At 44.0% G+C, this 22,424-nt stretch overlaps 1 protein-coding gene across 5 annotated transcripts in view; it reads right to left on the reverse strand.

Annotated features, from left to right (window-relative positions):
- Window positions 1-645: 645 nt before the first annotated feature.
- Window positions 646-22,424, reverse strand: part of CAMSAP3 (calmodulin regulated spectrin associated protein family member 3) — a 38,415-nt gene continuing 16,636 nt past the window's right edge. For 2 of the 5 annotated variants that reach the window (XM_058170456.1, XM_058170451.1), the window contains 17 exons: window positions 20,496-20,630; window positions 19,429-19,527; window positions 18,800-18,832; window positions 17,643-17,690; window positions 15,804-15,942; window positions 14,983-15,122; window positions 14,459-14,552; window positions 13,276-13,324; window positions 11,598-11,674; window positions 10,810-10,882; window positions 7,462-9,175; window positions 6,364-6,500; window positions 5,884-6,110; window positions 4,732-4,828; window positions 4,470-4,588; window positions 4,096-4,214; window positions 646-2,181 (listed from right to left, as the gene is read on the reverse strand). In XM_058170456.1, coding sequence (XP_058026439.1) covers window positions 1,873-2,181; window positions 4,096-4,214; window positions 4,470-4,588; window positions 4,732-4,828; window positions 5,884-6,110; window positions 6,364-6,500; window positions 7,462-9,175; window positions 10,810-10,882; window positions 11,598-11,674; window positions 13,276-13,324; window positions 14,459-14,552; window positions 14,983-15,122; window positions 15,804-15,942; window positions 17,643-17,690; window positions 18,800-18,832; window positions 19,429-19,527; window positions 20,496-20,630 — 3,609 coding nt within the window. In that variant the 3' untranslated portion in view covers window positions 646-1,872. The remainder of the gene's footprint in view (window positions 2,182-4,095; window positions 4,215-4,469; window positions 4,589-4,731; window positions 4,829-5,883; window positions 6,111-6,363; window positions 6,501-7,461; window positions 9,176-10,809; window positions 10,883-11,597; window positions 11,675-13,275; window positions 13,325-14,458; window positions 14,553-14,982; window positions 15,123-15,803; window positions 15,943-17,642; window positions 17,691-18,799; window positions 18,833-19,428; window positions 19,528-20,495; window positions 20,631-22,424) is intronic. The other 3 variants (XM_058170452.1, XM_058170454.1, XM_058170455.1) reach the window with 3 other exon arrangements.

Below are 22,424 nucleotides of genomic sequence, written 5' to 3' on the forward strand. Positions count from 1 at the left end.
TTCCTTAAATTGGAATTCTTTAATTTGGAGTCTTCGAGGTGCTGGAACTAAATCCCTAGAATTCCCAGCCAGTATGGTCAAGCACAGGCAAAATAGAAGTTAAGCATTCTCTCTATCTCATTTTGTTATTTATTTGCCAGGAACAAATTGTAACTAATTATATATTAGCTTTGACATTAGAAAATTGAAGAGTATGTTCCCCTTATGGCTTTAAATGCATTTGAACAAGTAGGAAAAAGTGGATAAATCCATAGAGCATGGAATAACTTTCAATTCCACTAACAAATACTGGCAGGAGTTTTCTTAAAATGGAAGACAATAGGAGTTAATCCCATCTTGAGCTCGCTCCTTATTGAACGCAAAACATCTGCATTTTTCCTCCAGTTGTGTAGATTTCAGCAGCCTCCCTGAATGCCTGCATTTTTTACTTTAAATAATCAAGGGATAGTATTCATTCTAAATGATTCTACCATTTAGAATGAATATAGAAAGTAGGAATGAACTAGTGCTTTTCAGAACTGTGTGACATTCAGTTTCTCATTTCAGCATCCACTAGTCTTGCACTGAAGCAAAGACGCCTTGCCTGCTTATCAGTGGTACAGGCTTTCAGATTAAAACATTCACTGAGTAACGACCAGTAAAGAGCTCATTTAAGTTACTTTATTAAGTGGGAAGGACAAAAATCCCAACCCACTTTTTACATCAACTCAACCCTGCCCTAGACCCCCCAGACACCTACATGACGCTCAGTCAGCCACAAGAGACCAGAATAAGGTTGAACAAGACAGGATCAGAGTGAAGCATCCAGCTGAATGGGACTGGCCCCCTCACATCTTCCCCTTCCTCTGCTTTGCAAGCAACTTCTATCCGGGATATAAAGGTTGGATGGCAAATGAGGCTCAAACGATCAAGGGCTACTTAACTTTCTGTGCCCAGGCTCCTCTATCTCTTGGGAGCGCTGTATATCCAGCCTCATAGCCTTGGAAGCAGGTAAACAGGGTTTGGAGAAAGAAAGGAGGAAAGAGAGAAAAAAGAGGATGGACCACACTCCTTCCTAAAGTGGTTGGAGTTTTCTTTTGGCAGTTCAACTCGGGGTACACAGAGACCTGCTCTATGATTATAGCAGCCACCAGCTTCTCAACATGTAAATGATAGCAGCTGCTGAAAAGAGATCCCGTTAACAACTCTTTCTCAGCTGTACACCCAATAGCCCTTGTAAATAAGGGAGTAGACAAAAGAGAGGTGGAAAAAGGAATGAACACACATACGTACATACACACCTTGCTCTGCATTACCTCCACCATGCCAACTTCATATACAAATTCACCCTACCCGCTGTTGCAAATTTGTTCTTTTTTATATACAAATAATTGAAAAATCATTAAATAGCTCGTATATATATATATGTGTATAGTATGTATAAGTATAAACAGGGAGACCCAAGAAATGAAAAAACCAACATAGAATCTTCCAGGCAAACAGGAGTCTGAAAATAGACTCTTCCTTCTGGCTGAACATTAACATTCAGGTAGTGGTTAGAGGCAAGAAGCAAACCCTTATTTAGGGCAGTGTTACTATGGCAATTCTTTGAGACTTTAGCTTACGGGATTTGCAGGTTACACAGAACCTTGTCTTCCAACACCATACCGCCCCAGAACCCAAAGCAGCCAATAGTAGTCTCATCTTCAAAGCAGGCACCAGAAGAATTTCCCAGATAACTCTGATCCAGCCAGAGATAGTGCTGGCCCAGGACTAGAATCTCAGACCCATGCCTAACAGCCTTCTCAACTCAAGCCATCCATCACAGATGGCCAGCCATTAGGTGTCGTAGGTCTTAGGCAAGAGAGTAGGGATAACGCCAGGTTCTTCAGGTCACAGCTCTTTTGGTGTGCTTGGCTTCTTGGGGGTGCCTGGCTTCTTGGTCTGCCAGAGATGGCCCTGGATAGTGAAGGCATCCACACTCATGGACATGGTCTTACTGGGAATCTGAGTGAAACGCTTGCGGTCAGAGCTATACTTGTAGATGCCTTCAATCATGGGCAAGGTAATGGTGCGGGGCCCGTATCCTGCTAAACGTGTCAATTCATCTGTTTCCCCAGACAGGGTGTAGAGCGCCCGGAACTGGCAACTTGAATCACGGAAGAGAATGAGGAAGTGGTTTGCTTTGCTCTTTTCAATTTCCTAAGATTGAGAGAAAAGAAACATCAAAAGATTAGATAAAGCCAAAGTATAAAACACAAAACAATAGCTGTAGTGGCACAATGGTTAGAATGCAATATTGCAGGCTAACGCTGTTGACTGTCATCAGTTCAATTCTGACCGACTCAAGATTGACTCAGCCTTCCATCCTTCTGAGGTTGGTAAGATGAGGACCCAAACTGCTGGGGACATATGCTGATTTTGAAACCACTTAAAGCAGCCTATAAAGGACTGTGAAGTGGCACATAAGTCTAAGTGCTATTGCTATTGCTAATTCCTAAAAAACTGCTGAAGAACCAGAGGGTACCATTCTAAATTATGGATGCTCATCAAATCAAATTGGGAGAGCAATACTAAATGCCCTGTTATTTACTTCTTCCCACAAAGAGAAAAGACTGGCCTTGTTTTATAGTATTAACATCTTGTACCCATTAAAAGGGCTCCACAACTTTTCAACAGTAAAGCTCATCCATTTAATGATTGAGTTGCTAGTACTTCTCCCTTTCATCACAACAAAAGAATGCAGCTAGGGCTTTCTGTTTATTATGTTACTGCAGTAAACCTTAAATATTGGGAGCTCTTCAGATGTTTCATACTGTCAGCATGATCAATAGCCAGAGTATGAGAAGCGTAGTCCAAAATCTAGAGATCAAGTTGCCTACCCATACCATGATAATCTCAATAATTCAGATATGGCTATTATATACTTAAGGGCACCAGAAGGAAAATCTGCTTATGAAAAAGCACCCAGCCTACTAAATTAATCCAATACAAATATACAATTCAGAGATATTTGTATTTCCTCCATTAATCATAATTGGAAGCAGAATTTTTAAGTGATGCAATCATAAAGCATGACATTATGTATCTGCATCGCTTGGCAATCCTAGCAGCTTCTTTTTTTTTTAATTTACATTTATATCCCGCCCTTCTCGGAAGACTCAGGGCGGCTTACAGTGTGTAAGGCAATAGTCTCATTCTATTTGTATATTTACAAAGTCAACTTATTGCCCCCCAACAATCTGGGTCCTCATTTTACCTACCTTATAAAGGATGGAAGGCTGAGTCAACCTTGGGCCTGGTGGGACTAGAACCTGCAGTAATTGCAGGCAGCTGTGTTTTAATAACAGGCTATCTTACAGCCTGAGCCACCACGGCCATTGTTAAGTGAGGTTCACGGGTTGTTAAGCAAAGACCTCCTTACAACCCCCTCATAGCTCTCAACAACCAAGTCAATGGGTAAGCCAGCAGGACATCGGAAGTCCTAGGAAGTTTGGAAGCAGACTGACAGGCAGGAAAGTGCTGCCAAGTGAGGGAGGGAAAGCACATGAGGGGCAAGGGCTAAAGTGAGCAGAGGAGGGTGTGTGTGGGGCCAGTGAGACTCAGGTACAAGGCCTGTGATGGCTGCTTCCAGGCAGAGGAGGGTACACAAGGAACTGATGTGCCTCGATGAGGTTTGTGGTAGTTGCTGCAAGGTGGGGCGACTTAAGAACAACTTATGACCTTCCCAGCCAGCTTTCCCATTTCTTTTAATTGAGGAAAGTTGGCAGAGGAAGTTGCAAATAGCAATCGTGATTATGGGACTCTGCAACTGTCATAAGTGCAAGCCAATTGCCAAGTGTCTAGATTGTGATCATGACACCATGGAGATGCTGAAACGGCCAGAACTTTGAGGAACAGATGTTCAGTGCTGTGGTAACCAACAGTTGCTGAGTGAGTGGACTACCGAGGACTATCTGTAGCTCCAAAGCTATTGATGTAGAGCTGCAGCCACAATTGTCCCAATTGTTAAAGGCAATTACTCTTAGATTTGATACCAACATCTGCATGCTGTGCCCATTTCAAGAAAGAAGCACTATCTTTTCCATGGCTCATATTCACCATGTTTCGACTTACCTCCAAGATACGGATTTTCTGGGGTTCATTGACCTTGCCAGCGAGGCAGCAGTGAGACAATGCATTATGGATGATGTATTTATTGGACTTGGCACTGGGCTCCTTGTACAGCTTGGGCCCTGCAGAAATACAAGGTATTTCGAGGTTAGCCTAGAAGATAGGTTACATTTCTCCCCATCTGAAGGAAAGCAGACCAAAAAAGAAGCATTCATAAATGCTTTGCAAGTGAAAGAAGATGGAACCGGAAGGGCCTTACGCATAGCCAAGGCCACTTCAAGATGAGGCACCTGGAAATGGGGAGGGTCCAGCCCACCACCCTCTGCCATGCCAGGAGAGGAAAGTTATAATCTGTGGAACAGCAGAATATGATTTACCAGTATATTCTGGAATGGAAGCTGGTGAGGAGGCAGTTGATGCATTTTCCCAGTCACGTTCCCGGTTCTGATTTGGCAGCAACCGACTGGGAGACATTGGCCCAGAAGGTGATGCAGCTCTGGGGAACAGATCAATATATTTAACCCTGGATTTAAGAAAACTTCAATCGTTTGTACACAGATGCATTTCCTTGGATATGGCTCCAGGTCTAAATCTTCCCCACCCATTTGCCAGCGATATAGAGAAGCAATGCCTACTCACCGTGAAGCTCTCTTGATGAAGAGGGAATTTCCCGGATCATTGGCCACGGTCGAAAGAGAGAGAGTAGACTGGGAGTATACTTTGCTGAGCTTGGAGCCTAAGAAAAATGGATACCAATAGGAACTGGCATGTAGCCTCTCATTTATAAGGCTAAGAAAGAAGCTAATTCATTTATTTTGAGAGTTCGGCAGATCCTGATTTTTGTTACTGAGTGGGTGGGTGGGGATCAATGAAGCAAATTCCAAAGGTATTAAGTCAAAATTAACAATCACATCCAATTAAGCAGTGAAAGAATCAAATGCTTGCTTTAAAAGGGGAAATATCCTCTATTGTCAGCAGAGCCCAACTGACTGCTTCATAGCGTCTCTTTAAAAAAAAATCATTTGTGATGATGGCAGACCTAGGTAAAAATCTCATTTTAAAGGATGACACAATTTCACCCTATCAGAAAATCCCACAGGCCCTCTGATCTAAGTCACCAAGAATTTTAAAATAATAACCAGCGCTGCATTCAGAAACAAACAAGACACCACTATAGCTGATGCCATAAAGGCAAGACATGATTATAAAACAGAGAATGCAGCCAGCCAAATATTATCAAACTGATTTTAAAAAAAACCCACTTCCCTTTCCCAAACTACTTTTCCAGAGGGTTGATGCACATGTTGAAAATTGTCTGACAATCTATGTTTAGAAATTATATTAATCCCACCTCTAAGACCACCAGCTATCTATGCCGCAGTTAAAGAAAGTCCAGAATGTACCAAATTGGGTTAGTAAAATCAGGTGTCAATAAAAACAGTTTGGTGAAAGTAATGAAATCCAGAACTGTAATTATTCTAAGGCTTTTGGCCTTAACCAGCAACAATCATCTGGAAATCCCTAAAGCTTCACAAGAGATTAACCTAGCCAGCTCGGGCAGAGGGAGAACCAACTAAGACCATCACCTTTGATAATTCATTATCAGCTCGGGGCTAAGGGATAGGCAGATGATGACGTCATGATAAAGCAACATAATCACAGCCTTTAAAAACCCTTAGAGGACCCTTCAGTCTCACTTCTCTGAGAAACCACAGCCTCTGATAGACTTTTCCTTGGTTTTGCTTGAACTGGACTGTTTCCCCACTTCCTCCCTCTTGTCATAACTCTTACCAAGGAGTCCTTTGACAGGGCTGCGGGCAAGGGCAGAATCATCGCAAAAGACTGTTTTAGGCCGTCCCTTCTTTAGGGCACGAACGGTTGTGGGCTTCTGACGCAGCACTTTATCTAGATCTTCCATCAGTTTGAGTTGATGACGTCTCAGGTACTCTTGGCGAGTGAAGTCGCCACGCCTTGGCCCAACTTCTTCCTCTACTCGGGCCCGCTCATCTGCTTGAACTCTGGAAAGAAAATAGCGAGAAATCTACAGGGGATATTAATCAACTGGATCAATCCATTTAACTATCCAATTGTATGACCCTCTCCCACCCTGCTGTAATTGGCCGGGTAGAAAAGATATGTGGCACCATTTGCTTGATTCTAATAGTCGCATGCATATGACAGGTGATACCTCATTATGTCAAAGCAGCTCCCATGCCACTGGGCAGAGTGGCAAATATAGACACAACAATATGATGGCTCATCCCTTCTTACTTGACTTCCTCTTTCTTCTGTTCCTTCTCTGCCTCCTGCCACTGTTTTCTGCGCCGTGCCTCCTCACTTCGCCGCTGCTGTCTCTCTAAGAGACTTGCTCGCTTCTGTGCCATTTCCTCTTCGGCCTTATCCTCATCCTGTGTGAAAAAAACATGTCAGCTGAGTAACCCTAATGGATCAGCATCAGTTTTGACTTCCAAGAGTTCACTCTTATCCTCTCCTCCCTCAGACTGGAGACTCTGACAATCATCTCCCACTCATCTTGGAGGACTTGAGCACTTTCATTCTGGCTACTCATGCCAGTTTCGTGTTCTGCTTGTAGCAGACTCCAACCAAATTGTATTTTAAACCGATGAGACTGGGTGCTACCTCTAGGGTTATGTCAGGGGCCGCAGGCTTACTATCAAGTTTTGAAAGTGGTCGTGCAAATAGAAGTCAGTAAACAGGATTCAGTTGCAACAAAAATTAGTACACACATGGCCCGCACTTCAGGCTCTTTAATCACCAGCATTCATAACATGAGGCATACAACTAGTTCCAATTCTAGATGCCACAGAAATGTGTACTAATTGCTAGAGAACAGCTACTGAAGCTGTTGCTACTGCTGGGATTTAGGCTTGCCAGTGGCAGAACTGAAAAACATTTTTCTCATGTTCTATTATTTCTCAAACAGGAATTACTTGCACAGCTTCACACACAGTTTAAATCCTTTGTCTGACAATTCCCACCTAATAAGCTTGTGCCTACCAGGTGGCATTTTGGGACACATTTCCCTTGACAGAACCTGATATTCCTCCTGCTCCTTTTACGTTCAGCCAACTAGTTCTGGAAAAAAAATTATACCCAGATCATCTAACTCAGGGATCTCCAACCTTGGTCCCTTTAAGACTTGTGGCTGAGGAACTCTGGGAGTTGAAGTCCACAAGTCTTAAAGGGACCAAGGTTGGAGAGCCTGATCTAACTTCATCTCAGAACTGCTGGTATCTAAGCAGAAGCCCTATCCAACCTCCTTCCCTTCCCCCAGAAGCTCTTTTACAGAAAGCAGAAAGCTCTGTCAGGTAGGTAAGAATTGTTAGTAGCCAAGAGTTCAATTCTCACCTTAAAAAAGAAGCCCAGACCTGAACGGGGCTCGGAATCCAAAGTCTCAGCAACTGATTCCTCCAGAGAGTCATCCCCATCCACATCTTCATCATTCTCTCCTTTTAAGCTAGACAGAGGGATTTCAATCAGGCTACTATGTCGATCACTGGGTGAGGAGACATCACTGGTGCCATCACCTGAAACACGAGCATTGCCTCCTTGTGGAGGAACAGAGGCCACCGGCCGCAGATTATTCGGGGCTTCCACCTCTGGCACAGGCAGCACCTCCTCAGCAAAATGGATGGAGGAACGGGTCTGCATAGGAACCTGGCTTGGGGAGAATTTGCGGAGGTGTGGAAGGTTGTCCACATTGTGAGGAGGTGTCAGGACCCGCGTGAGAGGTGGCAGCTTCAGCTCAACTGGCCGGGTGTGCTTGGGACTCTTGGGAGGCACTGGGGCCGGAGACTTCTTGGGAGTGGGCTGGGGTGAGCGAGATTTGCGGGAAGGGGAAGGAGAAGGGGAGGACAGTTCCAACGAAGAGCGGGGAGGAGCCCCCTCGCGGCCAGTCCTTGGGGCTGGGATCACCCAGGCTTGTGCGCTAGGCTTCTTCTCCTGCATGAGGCGTTGCTGTTGCTCACTCAAGCGCTGCATGTCCAACTGCAGTGAGCTCAAAGCTGTGTTCAGTTTGGCCACGGCCCGGTTGTAATCACCCAGATTCTCATCAAGCGCTCCCCCTTTGGTGATATCAGGAGAGAAAGTAACCTGTTTACTATCCAGACGGGTACGTGGGCTTCCAGCTTCTTCCTCAGCCTCTAGCTGAGCAAGCCGCTCCTCTAGGGCAAGTCGACTATCCTCAGACTGAGAGTTAGGAACCTTCTGTAGTTGTAAGAAGGCACTCTTGCCCAAGCGCTGACGGTGCCGGGTAAATATAGCCTCTATGCGTTTCTTCTGAGCCTCAATGGCCCGACGCTTCTCCTCCAACCGGGCACTCAACTGGTTCATTTCTGAGCTAAGGGCAGGGCTTTGGGCAGGGCTTTCTTCTGATGGTACCTGACCAGCCTCTGAGCTTTCAGAGCTGATCCCGCTGGACTTACTGTCTGTAGCTGCCAGTTTCTTCTTGCGTTCTGCAAAGCTTGTCATGCGCACACCAGAGGCGGAGGAGGCCGTGCTCTCTGGCTGTGAACTCAGGGAACTCACGCCTGAGGTGGAATCGTCTGGGCCTCCTGCAAGCCTCAAGGGCTCCTCAGCATCGGAGTCCAGGCTACTTTCTTGCACGGGTTCTGCACCATTGGGGGGCCCGTTATGGCAGCGGTAAACAGTGGGCAGGGGAGCCTTTTCCAGCACAGACGTTTTAGGAGGCTCTGGGGAGTGCAAATAAAAGCCATCGGGGGCTCCCTCGGGGACCAGGCGTTCACTACTGTGGATGATCTGCAGTGCTTCCTCAATGGTGGGCAAGTCAGGGTAGGCATCATTTAGGCCGTTCTCTAGAGCCGGTCCCTCTTGACTTTTGTGTCCAGCCCCATGGAGTGACGGCATTACTAATCCATTGGGGGCCTCAGCAGCCTCAGTAGGCCATGGGTGGGGGGAGCGAGGCAAGGAGGAATAGAGGGTCGGTGCCAGGCTGTCAGAACTGACAGAACGAAGCATGCCCACCGGGTTCCCCATCACAATATCTACATCACTGTCCAGGCCAAAAGGGATGCTGAACGAGACCGCCTGTGACAACGGATGGCTAGAAAAAAGAGGGGAAAAGAGGAGAATATTAAAGGTCAGAAAGGACTGGCTGAGAAAGTTCAACTTCTACCCCAGCATTGTATAGTTTCTTTTTCACAATTCTATATCCAAATCTATAGCTACGACATCCTACATGACTCTTAACCTAAATTATCTAGTATTCCTCATTCCTCCCGAGAATTCCAGGTATAGTTTTAAAGTTCCTGGACTTAAGGAAAAGGATTTGGAACTCTGAAGGTGGTTCTTAATGAGCTTAAAAATCACCAGAGAGATGAGGTCATAGAGGTATCAGTGATCTGGTATCAGACACAGGTAGAAATTTCAGTGACCTACACAATGTTTTGTTTACTCTCTTAACTAGAACAAATTATGCAGAATATTTTATTTAGCTTTCATTGAGCAGTAGAAGGCAGATATTTTTCACATTTAATTATTTGCCATCCTGCTTTGTCTTATTTTTAATTAATTGAATTAACTCTTGATGATTGGTAGAAAGTTTAAACAGATACAAACCAACCCTAAGTACAACTTTGAAAATGGGAAAACAGGAAATCCATTATTTTAATCATTAAATTTGCATTTTTAAAAAATCATTTAAATTATTTCCACCTTAATAAAAGTCGAAATCATTTTTGTTTCTTAAAAACAACAAAAGCAATTATTGTTACAACTGGAACAACTAGAACCACATTAATTAGATTGGCTTTGTTCAAACTCATGACTAACCATTTTGGAGTTCAATGTCCATAACTCTTTACCGGCATGGCCTTTGCCACCTCTATTCTTTCAATGGACTAACCAAGAATTATTATTTAGTTTTCTGAACATGTTCAGTATTTACCACAATGTTTCTCAACCTTAGCGGATTGCTGGCTGGGAAATTCCGGGAGTTGGAGTCCATGTATCAATGTTGTTTCGGTTTATCAACACAACTACCATGCGAACAACACTTCTGGTTTCTGATCCATCTTAGACAAAATGTCCTCCTGCACCTTCCTTGAACTAGCATTTTCAGATTTGTTGAGATAATCATAGAGATGCTAGCTGGGAATTCTGGATGTTGTCAGAATGCCAATATATTCAAAATTACAAGTTTGCAGAAAACTCTATTGGTGATTGAGCCAAATTAATCTTAACCAATTATGAGTCATTAAAATACCATTTTAAAAATGCAAACAGATACCCCACTAACTGTCAATTATTCAATTATGTTTTGCCTTTTGGCTCAAACTTTGCTTAAGGCAAATTAAATGTCCTTGATATTACTTCTACTTACTGCATGGAAAGGAGACCATCAGGGAATGCCAAGATTTTAGGCTAAACTGGAAAAATGGAAACCACTTCCATACGTTGCTAAGAAAACTGCATTACTGGGTGCATTTTAGTAATTTAGCCTTTTAGTTCCTTCCTATTATTCCTGCTCACTTCATCTTAATTTCTGTGTAATTTCCTTACTGTTGTTACTCTTTCCCTCCTTGCCTCACCTAATTTTTGCCACCCCACTGTACAAACTGCTCGTTGTTAAAATCCTCTGGGCTGCCTAATCAACGGTTCTGCATTCTTCCTGGTAGCTCTTCCTAGTTTTTCAGGAGTGTCAGCAAATGATCCACGGTTCCTCCTCCCACCTCTCACCTGAGCTGCTTCTTGCTCCATGATTTACCAAATCCTTCTACTTGGGACATGGATGTGGAATGATGCAGGGAACCTATGTGCACAAAAGCAGAAAGTCACAACAAAGCACAAATCCAAGGAGATCACACACGGTTTTCTCTAGTAGCGGGATTCAAGGCCTGCTTTAAAAAAAGAATGGCAAGCATCTCAGGAGGATCATTACTGGGAAGACAGTTATTTCTCTCATTAGATCAGCATAAGGAGAAACAAGCAACATGGAGAAACTGCAACAATATTCTACTTTAGCAGAAGTATCTTTCTCAATTGTGCTAAGATTGGCCAATCTTGGGTCATTATAAGCTCCTTGATTATTATTATTATTTGAGGCTAGAATTTCATTAAAATCCAAGCCTGTTGATTTGCATACAGTACAATCTTAAACGTGTAGGTTTAGAAGTGTCGCTGAAATCAGTGGGAAAGTGTTCAAAGGAATAAGCCACAATTGCTTTACATAATTGAAAACACCTGTCCTTATCACACAACTAAACCAACAAGCTTGCTGTGCCTCTTATTTTCCCTGACCTGTGTGTAGCCACAGCCCAGAACAACTGGAAAGCTACCCAGAGCTGAGCATTCAAAACCAACTTGATCATTGGGAAATGTTGGAAGCCAAGATCAAGATAACCTTTTAAGATTTTCAAAAGCCACATATGCCTGGCTTGTGCTTCCAACAAAACTTTTCTTTTTCTATATCTACATGAAAGTTACTTGGAACTGCAAGACGAAGAACAGAAGGAGCCAGATCTTACCTAAGGAGCCACAGAGTGGTGACTGTGCCTGTCCTCCAGGCAGCAGTGGATGGCGCAAGCTGAACACAGGGGAACTACTACAAAACAAGAGCAAGAAGCAAAGATTGGATCAAAAGAGGAATAACATTTCTGGGTGTTGCACACAGGAAGACAGAACGATAGCTTGATTATTATAGGACCAACAGCTAGGATTTGCACCAATAAGCAACAAATCTCTCTAAAATAGTTCTATCCCCCCTGCCCATAGATATTTATAGTAACTAAAGAGGACCAGCTAATTGTGGATACTTAGAGGTACTTAAACACCTGGGATGAGGGAAGGTGAGAAAGCAGGAGGGATGAAAAAACAAGAAGGAATTATACAATCCTAAAATTACTATGCACACACACATGTATATAAATATGACATATGTCTATATAAGGTGAAGAGTCAGTCAGTTCATTCATTTGGTAGAAAAAGTGTATTCATTGACTTGCAGAAACAAGTTATTCTAATTTGCTCCCTGCAGGCATTCCCATAACTTGCAAATGAGAGGAGAGCTGTGCCAGAGATCTAAATAAGATCAAAGGTTTTCTCTATCTTTCAAAAAAAAAAAATTATCAGCCTGAAGCAATTTGGGAATTGCAGCGTTGGCCAAGAATCTTTCCTCCAAGCATGCAACTCAATCCAGGCATATCAAGGAGGCTCTCCTGATCAAGAGTTAGATCTTGTGAGAACAAGTAGCACTTTACTCTTACTTCAGAACAGCCCAGACTCAGTTTTTTCCCCTGGAGCAAAGGCAGGTTCTACAGCTTGAAACATGAGGAGGCATCAAGGCACAATAACACACACAGTGAGTTCTCCCCACCCTAAGAGCAGGAATAACTCCTTCCAGATCCAAGTTTACTTGAAGAGACTTCTAGCATGTAAAAAGGCCCGGGGGGGACAAGCATCGAACTATCAACAGGAAAGGCAAGTTTTGGAACACTGGATTGGTGCCACTTCTGAAGTGACAAATCAGGCTCTGAAATAGCCACAATTCAAAAGTACTTGGATGGATTACAAAAAGAAGATCATCTTCATTAAATGTTTCAACAGGTGATCCAGGGACCAATAGTGCATGGAGTCCTTGGCACAGTACTAAAATAAAAAAAAATAAAAGGGCCAAAATCTGGCAAGATTTAGAACTCCGGTCAGACTTTAGCCATTTTAGTCCTTTTAATTTAAAAATCTGTTATATATTTAACTTCAGGAACTCACAAGCACCATTTGTAATATGCAATGCATGTTCCCAGAGTCTAACACAGCATTTGGATTAGACTGGTGACAGAGCAACAATCACTGCACTGGGTGGGAGGGGGGCATCTGGGGGCAAACCAAGTATATACAATACATACATACATATACACACACACACACACACACACACACACATATAATCAGAACCCTTGGCAGGGGATGACAAGGAAGAACTGTTGTTTTGTTAAGTTCCTTTGTTTAATAATTAGACATAAAACTACTTTGCAGGAAAGGATCCACTCCTGGGATACAATCCATTCTCTGTGTCTTTAGAAATCCTCAATGTTGCTTCCTGATACACAGAATCCTAGCCACCTGCTCCCAGCACAGGGGAGACAGGACACACGTAACACGGGGGGGGGGGGTGACTGCAGGTGGAAATATCAAGGACTCGCTCACCTGTTCTTCCCACTGTTGGGTGTTGAGGCATCATTCAGGGCAGGGGAATCTGCAAGAAATCAGCAGTTTTACTACAAGAGCAGGGAAGGGGAAAAGCCAAGAATTCAAACGGACAATTGCACTGGTAGAAGGTCAGAAGAGGGAGGAAGTATCGGCCACCTGTACCCAGATGCAGGAAAGAAGCCTGCTCTGATCTCAGCTCAGAAAGGAGACCATTGTTCCAGAATGGAGCCATGCCAGATCACAGTAGACTTTGCTGTTGCTCTAGCTGGAATGTGGATTTGGCAAAAGGAGTTGACAGTGATCGTTCCCTATCGAATGCCAAATTATAGCTGTGGGGATGTGCATGTACCCTATACACTGGCTGGCTATATACCACAGATTGCTCCGGTTAGACAAGAATTCACCATGCGACATATCAAATAAACGAGAAAAATCCTATGTTCATGAGAAAAGGAGAAAGAAGTGTTTGCGATATATAAACTCCAAATCTCTTGCCCTTAAGTTCTTTTTTTAAAAAAATGGAAGAACCTGGATGTTAACAAGGATGAAGTAATCAATGCAAACTTCTGGGGAAAAGATACCCAGAATAATCTATAATCCCACAGAAACAATGGATATGAACTGTATGAAGGAAAATGCTAATTCTTTTAATTTAATAAATTAGATGAAATTGCTCAGGGATGTTTGGGATACTTATGCTATGTTTTGGCCTTCCTGTTAGAAAACAGCCGAACAGATTATTTTCAGGTTTAGAACCCCAAGATAAAATATACAATCTGTGATTGACTCCCTGTCCCCACCTCTCCCTAAAACTTGAGAGGCTGAATATTTGGTTTGTAGTTGCATTAGTTGTAGAGTTGCAAGAAATGTGAAAACATGCAACTGAAAATTAAGCTGGTTACACCAAAGATGTCTGCACATCCTCCTTCATCTTCCAATGAAGGAGCCTTTACTTTTTTTTTTTCTTCAATATCCACTTCCTCATATTCAGAGACACATTAACTTAATATGCCCGCCTACTATCTCATTTTGCATAACGTGCCCTGCATGATAGCAGCTTCTACATTACAAGACAGGAAAGGCCTGATAGTCGTGAAGAGACAAATGGTTCTCTCATGAAGATATTATATATATATATAAATCCCAGGAATTGTGGTGAATGGACATACTATCTTCTTACCTTGAACTCTAGGCAGTTCCTTTGGACACACGAAATCTGGCTTTACTACCTCAAAGCACAGAAACAATTCAGCCAGGAACACTCCAACATTGACCTGGAAAGCAAAGCAGGAAGTGAGTCACTTTTTTCTCCCTTGGCTTGAATTTGAGCAGGAAGGAAGCCTTGGAGTCTCTGCCCTATAGCGGCACAGCCATTCTCAGAAGGCGACATGCAAACTGTATGGTAACAATTCCATCTTCGCACCCAAATCTCTTTTTTCCTTCTAGCACCACTCTACTTTAAAAGGGCCTCGTTGTTTCTGCACAATCAGATTTTAGTTAATGTGGCTTGAGACATCAGCCAAGACTTAGTAGGGCAAGACAGGCTGAGTGCCGGTACAAAACAATAATCCCTACTTGCTCCACAGGAGGAACTTTTCTTCCCCACTATGCCAGGGCAGCCATTTGCTCCTCTTCCTTCAATTAAGACAGATTCCTTCCTGCACCCTTTTGCGTTGCTATTCTCCAGCCGGTTCCAGCACTCACCCTTAGCAGTGGTGGCATGTACAGCAGGTCCTCCAGTGAGAGGAAACAGGAACCACCCAAATAATCTGAAGAAAAGCCCTGGATAAGCTGCAGGTTATACAAGCTGTCCGCCACCGACATTGTCTCCTTCAGGCACACATCTACCAGGAAGCAGACAAGGAGATTAGTAGCAAAAGGAATGAGGGCCATTCATAGTGACTCTGAAGCAGTGGTGAAATGTAAAATTCGTTACTGTCGGTTCTGTGGGCGTGGCTTGGGGAGGTAATGTGACTGGGTGGGTGTGGCCAACTTTTCTTTTCTTTTAAAAGCCTTTTTTTTGCCTTTAAGAGAAAAAAAGGCTCCGACGATTGGGCAACTCAGCTGGGATTGTCAGAGGAGCCTTTTAAAAGCATTTTTTCTACAGCTTCTTTGGCCGAGGAGGCTGTAAAAAAATGCTTTTAAAAGCCTATGGTGATCCCAGCTGAGCCGCACAATTATCAGAGGCTATTTTTTTACTTTTAAAAGCATTTTTTCGGCTGAAGAAAAAATGCTTTTAAAAGTAAAAAAAAAAAAAAACCTCTGATGATCGCGCGGCTCAGCTGGATTTGGGGGGGTGGGCAGGGATTTTTGCTACCGGTTCTCCAAACCACCCGCCACCATCGCTACCGGATCGGGCAATCTGGTCCAAACCGGGAACATTTAACCCCTGGAGCAAAGCTATGTAGCTTTCTAACATTGCTCACTTGAAGGATTCAGCTAGGAATTTATGACAATCATATATTCAGGGGAGCATTTCACCCCTGCTCTGAAGGGCTGCCCCATCTTTCCACTCAGTCGCTCACCTTCAAGGCGTATGAGCTGTGGGCAATAGTAGTGGATTGTGGCAGCAATGGCTCCTCCGCTGGCCAGATCCTTTATTCCTGTGATGGCAGGGAAACACGGTGTCTGTTTGGGTAACGCTTTATCCTTCCGATAGCGGATCTGAGCAGGATAAAACAAAACAAAACAAAAAATGCAAGGAGAATTCAAAGCCACGATAGTGGGGTTTAACTCCATGTGCCAGAGAAGCTGGAACAATGCCCTCCCGTCTCCATGCCCAATGTTTGAAGCTCCTCTGGTACTTCATGCAGCAGCCTTCACAAACCACTACCAGGGAAAGCTCCCAGTGGGTAAAGGACCAATTGAAATCAAGCCCCCTCCCCCAAATGCAGAATTCCCCTCCTCTGGATGCCAAGAGCAAACTGCATGCAGGGAAGGAGACATGATATAAAAGTAGGGAGGGATGCGCAAGCAAGAACTTTGCAGGAGCCCCTCGAAAGGCAACAGAGACGGAAAGCAGAAGGAGGACTCAGCCATTACTGGGGGAAAAAGGAAGGTCATTTCAGGAACACTTCTGAATGATCCTAAAGAACAAGAATCCTTTCCCACTGTTTAGTCCAAGGGAGGCCAGATCCCACAGGCTAGATCAGCCTTTTGCAAGCAGATGCCCTAAATCTGCATAACACTACAACTCCCCAAATTCCCAGGTAACATGGCTAACCATCAGAGTGACTTCTAGGCTGGGACAGGGTGGACTGTAACACCACCAAGTCCAACTGGAAAGATTGGCTTTGGAGATAAGGGAAAGGCGGAAGATCCAGTTGTCAGTTCCTCCATCATCACCACCCGCTTAGAAAATTATAAACTAGCCTTTACCACTCTGTATATGCTTGTCCTCAACCCCAGGACACAACCCACAAGACAACAAAGGCAACACTCCCAGCAGAGACACACACAGAGCAGGGCGGGCCACACATCAAGAGTACACATGGCAAGGAGGGGGAAGGAGGGACAACCGAGGGAGGGAGGGACACAGACAGGCAGACACAGATACTCAGCAGGCCAGCAAAGAGGAGGAGAAATAAAAGGAAGCAAATGGGACACCTCCATTCCTGCTGAAATGAGCTGGAGGGAGGATCAACAGAAACTCCTGGGTGGCATCTAATAATTGGCCAGACTCAGCAAGCTTTGGAGAACAACCTCCTGCTCTCCATAACCCGCAGAATCAAGGCATTCAGAATTCAGAAAGGAAATCCTTCTTCTAGCCTGTTTTCTAGATATCTCCTCCAGGAAAGAAGATGGGAAGAAACTAGAGACATCTCATCCGGCTACCGAGGACAAAAAGGGTCATAGTGCAGGTGTGGGGTGGGAGCTAGAGTATGCAGAGATTAAATTGATGAAAATATACACCTGTAGGTGGTCTTCCTAAAATTTGATTGTATCTTATAATTCTGGGGAGAATACAGAAACAGTCTTGATTAATAAGGCATCTCACGGACAATGAAAATGCACCCCCAAAATTCCCAAGTTTCTAAATTCCTAAAGAGATGCAAGATCATTACAGTACTCAGTCCCAATGAGGACATAAGGCCAACAGCCGTGGTGCCATGAACATCTGCAGCCAACATGTTCAACAGCTGTGGGGTTGGTCTGGCCGTAGATAAAAACAGCTGAAAAAAAATGGTAGGAGGGTGCAAGGGAAAGCTCGCCTCTTGAGAAACCCAAGCAGGTTGGGGGAGGCATGGGGGGAAAGGTCAGGCCCATTGCAGCAGGAACAGCCAGAAGTTCAAGAACAGCAACCCAAGTGGATGGCAAAGTGGTGCAGGTGGGCGGGCAGGTGAGCACGCCGATGGATACATTACCACAGGAGGCTTATTCCCCGATTCCTTCAAACAAAAAGCGATGGCATGCTGGATGCAACAGCAAAGAAAAGAGAGAGCCTGATCAATGCACCCACCAGGAGGGAGAAAGAAGGGAAGGGTTGCTGCCTTGCAAGGCTGGGGGAGGGAGACCCTGATGTGGGGAGGGGGCCACCAGTATTTAACTTAGGCCTGAACTAGAGGAACTCTTCCCGGCATGCACTTGAAATCTTGAGAACCCCTATGCCTTCTGGATTACCCCACCCCCTAAATACCAACACACTGGATCTCAGCAGACCTGGGGAGACTGTCCTCTTATTGTTTTTCAAACTTAGCAACTTTAAAATGTGCGGACTTCAACCCCCAGAACTGCTGGCTGGGGAATTCTGGGAACTGAAGCCCACACATCTTTAAAGTTTTCAAATTAGAAAAAGACTGCTCTAAGCCTTTATTTAGCTGCACCACGTACAGCAGGACAGCAAGCAAAGGGGAGGAGAGGGCAGAAGGCAACACAAAGGAGGGGAAAAGGATAAAGACATGCCAGGTAACTAGCATGCGGTTCCTACTGGCAGCTCCAAGCATGAACTGCCCTGCTCTGGCTGTCTCTTAACCCCTCCCCATAAATAACAAGTGGCCTTTCTGTTGATTTCTGAAACTAGTGCATTAGACTCCCCACCCAAACGCCTGTAACCCCAAAAAGGCTGTGTAATCAAGGCAGAAAATGAAGGCACGAATGAATCCACCTATATGATATGCAACGGATAACCTGTTCCTCCAGGGCCCCCAGAGGAGGACACAGGGCGCTAAGAGAGACCAAAGCAGGTACAGATTGTGAATGGAAGGAGGAGGGTTAGAGAACAAAGGATGCTGGGATATACCAGCATCCCAGCAGCTGGAGTCTCCTATGGGAATTCTCTGACTCCCTACCAACAGGCATCCCCTCTACCCACATCACATCTCAGTTTAGGAGATCGGTGCCTGTCAAAACAGACCGATGAAGTCACCCAAAATCTTCTCCAAGGGAAGCTCTAGATAAGGAACTACACAGGGACCTCTGTCCCAGGGTCCTAAACCCCCAGCATCCTTTGCTCTGGGTCCCCCTGGCATGCAGCACAGGAGCCAAGGCAGCAGGGAGATAATAAATAAAGCCACCCACTTACAGGAACCAGTTTCCAGTACCACCTGGTGGGACACTGAAGCAGAGGAAGGAGACAGGCCAGAGGGAGAAGAGGAGAGAGATGCAGAAAAAGACAGCTCGGTCACATACCACAACTCGACTGTATTCAGCACAGGCAACCAAAGAGGCCGTTGAACTGGGATGGGGGCACTGAGCCCACCAGGAATGGAAACAGGATTGCCCCTCATCTACTCCCCATTGCTCAATAGTTCAGCCCAGCAGAGCCAGCCAGCCCCACTGAACAGCTTGGGGGGGAAAATAAATGGTCAGCATTTGCTGGCAATCCAGCGGGCCACCCACAGGGCAAGATGAGGACGTTAGCCCCAATCAGAGTGGCTTTGGCTTTACAAGTGGGCGGGTGAGAGAGACCCCCGCTCCCATTCCCAAGAGGAGGGAGCGGGGGAAGGAAGCAAACTCTATCCTGTAAGGCAATGGTGAAGGGACAGCTTATAAACGTAACAAAGCCAGTGTGGGGAAAGCTCTTTCGAAGATGAACACAGCAGTGCCCCTTATTGCTGCCACCCCAAGTTTAAACCAGAGTCTGAACGCCACTCTCACCACCCCTCCCCTGCTTCTCTCAGGAGGGCAACCATAGCAGCAAAGCACCCACACCTTGGGACCACTACAGGATGCTGGAGTCTGGCCATCAGTTCCAGGAGCTGAACGCTGAGAGGATTCCTGTTCCGCAGTCTGTTGTATCTTGCAAATTATCTGCAGGGCGGCAACAAGGAATCATTTGCAAACATGCAGCACAAACGACCTTCCCTCCTCATCCCTTTTCTTCCTTTTTCTGGTCCTAAACGGTGGGCCTTTGTGGGTTTTGCTGATTTTAGTTCATCCACTTTTTTTTTTCATCATCTTTCTCACGAGGACATATTCTAAGAGTAATTTGTACAGGCAGTCCTCGACTTACAACAGTTCATTTAGTGACTGTTCAAAGTTATGACGGCACTGAAAATTGTGACTTATGAGCGTTTGCGGCTAGTTACGACCTTTACAGCATCCCCATCATCATGTGATCAAAATTCAGATGCTCGGCAACTGATTCGTATTTATGACCATTACTGTATCTCAGGTTCATATGATCACCTTTTGAGACCTTCTGACAACCAAAGTCAATGGAAAAGCTAGGTTCACTTAGCAACTGGGTTACTAACTTATCAGTCGAAGTGATTCACTTAACAACTGTGGTCAGAAAAGTCAAAAAATGGGGCAAAACTCATTTAACAAGTGTTTCACTTAACAACAGAAATTTTGAGCTTCATTGTGGTCGTAAGTCGAGTATTAGCTTTATTGTATTTTTTTTCCTTTCCTATACTCTTGAGATGAAGTGCAGTCTTCTGCCACTATTCCTCGCCCTGCTCTTAACCTTAACCTTCACAACCTGAGTCTTCTTCTAGGTTGGGCTGAAGAAATGGGGGGGCGGGATAATAATTCAAATCTCACAAATCAAGAACATGATTAGATGGGGAAGTTGATCTAAGTAATCCAACCACACTTAACCCAGCATTGAATTTTACATGTCACCAGTAGCATGTACTTGGGCTAAGGAGGCAGAATTTGTTCTATCTGGCCTCTGTCACATGGATTAGTGTGTGCAGAAAATGGGATATCCCCATGCATAAGCTCCTTGGATGCAGATAAAAGAAAGAGAATGTAAATGAATGAACATTTAATACCATATCTATCCAGCGTAGCAGTTTCTGGTCCCAGGAGACGGCTGCTGGCTCAATGCCTAATGCAACATTTAATGAGCTGGTGGCTTCCAATGCAAATGCTGTCATCAGAGAGTCAATTAATGCCAGGTGTGCCCCCTACAAGTCAAGCAGGAAAAAAAATAGAGAAAAATGTAATCAGAAAAACTACAGTACTCATAAGGGCATCCGTAACCCACAAATGGGAGTCACATACACACACATCTGGCACTATCTTCCAGAGTATGAAATAACAAAAAGAAGAGAGAACTATCTGACCTGTACCAATGATGGGGTAGATAGAAGCAACAGAGATGGGTTTCAGCAGGTTCTGACCAGTTCTAGAGAACTGGTAGCGGAAATTTTGAGCAGTTTGGAGAACCGGTACTAAAAATTCTGACTGGTCCCGCCTCCATCTATTCTCTGCCTCAAGTCCCAGCTGATTGGGAGGAAATTTCCCCTGCCACACCCACCAAGCCACGCCCACCAAGCAATACTGCACCCACCAAGCCACGCCCACAGAACCCGTAGTAAAAAATTTTGAAACCCACCACTGAGAAGCAAGCTTCATCACTCATTACCACGCTGGTTTTCTGTATCCCAACTGAATGTAAATCAGAAGCAGGAATAGCCTTCAAATGCTTATCACTCAATAGGTTCTACATTTTCAGACTATAATTCAACAACACATTCACATTTCTGACCCTTATTTCTTTTTCAAAATACCCTACTTACAACCATAAAACATTAAACCAAGAGAGTGTCAATGTACAGCAGATCCAAAACCAGACTCTCTCACTCTTCCAACATACTGTACTTTCCAACAATAAAGGTTGAAAACCCACTCTTTGCCATACACAACGGCACTGCCATACACTGGCACGTCCAATATACTTGAAAAATAATCTTTTGTCAAATTATTCATCTCAAAGTCATATGGTTTAAGCAAGTCACCCAAAACTATCTGAATAGAATTTTCCATAAATAAAAATTAAGTCTGATATAAGGAACTTCAAAAATGCTTGGAAGGTTAATCAAACATGACTAACACATCAGGCACAACTGGCAAAGGACCAAATCTTGGCAAAAGTATGGCAACAACACAATCCTTTCTGTTTGATTTGAAGAAGTTAATTTCTACCTTAATCCCACCTCTACCTATAGCTAGGTTGGCCATTTTAAGATGTTAGTACTGTAAAGAAAAAAACCTGGGTAAAACCATTAGATATGTCATCTGCGAATCCTCCAGAATCTTAAATACAAAGTCTCTCAACACTGCTCAACAAAACATCAGAGCCAAGAACTGCTGATCCAGAAGTAACAACTCTTCAGAGCCTCACTGAGAACATAATAACCAAATAATCCAATTGCCAAAGGCTAAGGGAAAAATTGAAGGGCTGGTAACCATTGCTGGGATAAATCCCAGATTTTTATTTTGCTGCTCACTGCCACTCTAGAGTAAACAAGTTCAATATTTCTCCAATATTACAGCTCCTGTCATTAAAACATCCACCACAATATCCACACAAGATAAAGGACAAAACAAGTTTGCTGCCTGTAAACCTCATAGCATAGCATCAACAAATAATGTCCAATAAATAGTCTCCAAATAAAGCATTTACTCAAGGAATTTAATTTGCTACAGTGATTCCTACTTGTTCAATTTCTCTCAGCTTCAGTTTTCCAAAGTACCATTACTGCATCGAGTTGGCAATTTTAAAAAAAAAAATGGGCATGAATTTTAAATTTGAATTCTACTGTGAAATTTAAAATAAGACAATTATCAGCTACAATTACATTTCCCATTCACAGAAGTTCAGAAAGTGCCAATTAGGTAAGCTTAAATTAAAATTTGAACTGAGCTGATTTCTCAGCCACTCGTCAATGTTGACTTAAAAAGAAAAGCTAGAGACT

Source organism: Ahaetulla prasina, chromosome 2, assembly GCF_028640845.1.
Source record: "Ahaetulla prasina isolate Xishuangbanna chromosome 2, ASM2864084v1, whole genome shotgun sequence".
Taxonomy (NCBI): Eukaryota; Metazoa; Chordata; class Lepidosauria; order Squamata; family Colubridae; genus Ahaetulla; species Ahaetulla prasina.